The 2,573-nt window shown below is 39.7% G+C and overlaps 2 protein-coding genes across 2 annotated transcripts in view; one reads left to right on the forward strand and one right to left on the reverse strand.

Annotated features, from left to right (window-relative positions):
* Window positions 1-947: 947 nt before the first annotated feature.
* Window positions 948-1,950, reverse strand: LOC119573416. The gene is made up of 2 exons (XM_037920649.1): window positions 1,926-1,950; window positions 948-1,828 (listed from the first exon to the last, which is right to left on the reverse strand). The coding sequence occupies exons 1-2, from the start codon at window positions 1,948-1,950 to the stop codon at window positions 1,110-1,112; spliced, it is 744 nt and encodes a 247-aa protein (XP_037776577.1). The 3' UTR covers window positions 948-1,109.
* A 77-nt stretch (window positions 1,951-2,027) lies between these two features.
* Window positions 2,028-2,573, forward strand: part of LOC119573417 — a 1,369-nt gene continuing 823 nt past the window's right edge. The window contains exon 1 of the mRNA XM_037920650.1: window positions 2,028-2,105. Coding sequence (XP_037776578.1) covers window positions 2,028-2,105 — 78 coding nt within the window. The remainder of the gene's footprint in view (window positions 2,106-2,573) is intronic.

Raw genomic sequence — 2,573 nt, forward strand, 5'->3', positions numbered from 1 at the left:
TTGAAATTGGATTTCTTAGACTTGTTGATAACAGATAATGCAAAGATAATGCAGGTGAGCACCGTGCTCTGTGACAGGTGTGGTCGGAAAGACACGCCTACTTTGCGTGGTCACCATCGTCGCTTTTGTTTTAGGAAATGATGACAAAAACGTCTCATATTTATATATAAAGATAATTACGTAAACCCAAAGGTTACATAAAATGAGTCTTTATTTTGAATGAAAATTAAACCAACCCATGATGCTGCAGTGTGTGAGCTATTAGTATACTTAACCTAAATTGTTTTAGATATTGTTGAGGGTCTTGTTTCGGCGTATTTTTACATTCTTTAGTTATTTCCATATTTTATATATTCATAATTTATTATTACTGAACTTTTCCTTACAAGAACAATAAGAACGCCACAACGAGAAATGAAATATCAAATTATGTCACTATTATTTTCCTCTCTCTCTCCAAATTTCATAAACACAAAATATTACGATTCTCTTATTACTATTTATATCAGCATTGTCATTATTATTATCCTTATTCCTATTATTACCATGAATTTCTTACTTATCACCACTGCCGTCATTATGTTATTCTTTTAGTGCAATTATTATTGTAAACATTGTTAATATTGTTATTGTTTTTCATCTAATGCTTATTTTGATCATAATAGTATTCATCATTATCATTCTTGTTCCTATTGTTTTCATTATCACTCGTATCATTGTTATGATAATCATCATGATTATAATTATCATCATAATTGCAGTTAGTGTTATAATTATCATTACTTGTTTCTAATTTTACTAATAAATAAACGTAATAAGCAAAACTATGCCAAGGAATAAGGAATCATATAGATATGTTCAAAATGATTTGTTTATAAGAATATTACATGGACGTCTAGTTTCTATCTTTTACATGGCTGAAAAGGGAAGACAGAGATCAACAGCGGTTCCTGGCATGACTAGTGGTGGTGCGTGAAGAAAGCAGTTCTCCAGTTACGTGGGGCGTTCTCCGCTTCAAGGGCTACCAAGGGTTGTTGGTGGTTCCGAGGTGGCCATGGAGTGTTAGATGGTGTGTGAAGAGGCGATTCGTTGAGGAGAGTTGTGGCGCTTTAGGCGGGAAGGTGACAGGAACAGGCAGATGGCATCTTGTAGATGTCGATGAACAGGCCCTTGTAGGGGTCACATGGATCGTAGGAGAGGAGTCGGTGGTACACTGACTTCTGGGTGCAGTGACTCTGGTAGCAAGGAGCAAGGGCACGGCAAGCAGCCTCTGGGAACAGACAAGTTTCGAGGCGAGCAGTCTGACTGTAATAGTGAACATCGTTGACAATGACACGCCACTTGCCGTCCACATTCTGGGCACGTTTGGGCATGGCATACACTACTTCGGAGGGACAGATGTAACCCTCAGGACCAGCCCAATGAGTGGCGTCGTAGGGAGAGTCCCCAGTGGAAGCCCCGGTGTAGTAAGAGTAGTCGAAGGCCTCCTCCTGGTCCTTGCTAACCATGTCTACTAGGTCTTCAGCGGACCTGGTCGGCGACGTCAGCATACTTCTTGGCGAACAGATGATCGGCAGTGATGGCAGCCTTAATCTCGTACTCGGGTACTCAGCGTCTTCTAAGCAGTAGGAGAGAGTTGAGTTGGCAACGCACGCGGGGGCAACCGTTGGGTCGCAGTAACCATGCTCATAGGCATGCTGGTGAGCGTAGGCAGGTACATGATGACCGTACGCAGGTGCACGATGCCCGTAAGCGGGCTGTGGGTGATGGCCATATGCTGGGGGATGGACGAAGCCCAGAACGACTCCGGCGATACCAGAACGAGCGACTGGAAAACAAAGATTATCATTAAGATAAATAAGCTTTTCGAAAAGTCAAATTTCCTCAGATAGTACATTGCAGCCAGGTTTATCTGGCAATATTGCCATAAGTTACCAATGTAAGAGCCATGGTGAAATGAGCAGACAGATGCGAGGATCGCTTCTACTGTCGTCCTTTCGTTATTATCGGGTTTATATAGTCCAGGTATGCTTGGCCACGCCCACGCTTTACGAACTCGCGCGACTCCAAGGTTGATCTACGTGAAAGTGAATGAAGAGTATCATGTACTTATTTAAGTATACATAAAGATAATTATATATACACACATGTGTATACGTATATATGCATATATGTATGTGTATATACACCCATCGTCATGTCAGTAGTCTACATTATTTCTGGACAGACCGCCCAAAATACAGAAGATTACAATGGTTTAGAATAGGCCCGAAAGAGATCATAGTTACTTAAGTGATTCTGTTGATGAGAGAGAAAAACGGTAATATATGTTTTGAAATAAAGTCGTCATCTACAATATGCCACCTGTCACCTTCCGCATGACAGACCATCACAATGCTACTTAAAGAATTGCCACTTTACACCCACTATTACATATATTCATGTTTGGCGAAAATTTCCTGACTTTCCCCGCCGATAGAGCCTAGATTGAATATATATATTATATTATATATATATATATATATATATATATAATATATATATATATATATATATATATATAATATATATAT

Source organism: Penaeus monodon, chromosome 5 (genome assembly GCF_015228065.2).
Source record: "Penaeus monodon isolate SGIC_2016 chromosome 5, NSTDA_Pmon_1, whole genome shotgun sequence".
NCBI classification, from domain to species: Eukaryota; Metazoa; Arthropoda; class Malacostraca; order Decapoda; family Penaeidae; genus Penaeus; species Penaeus monodon.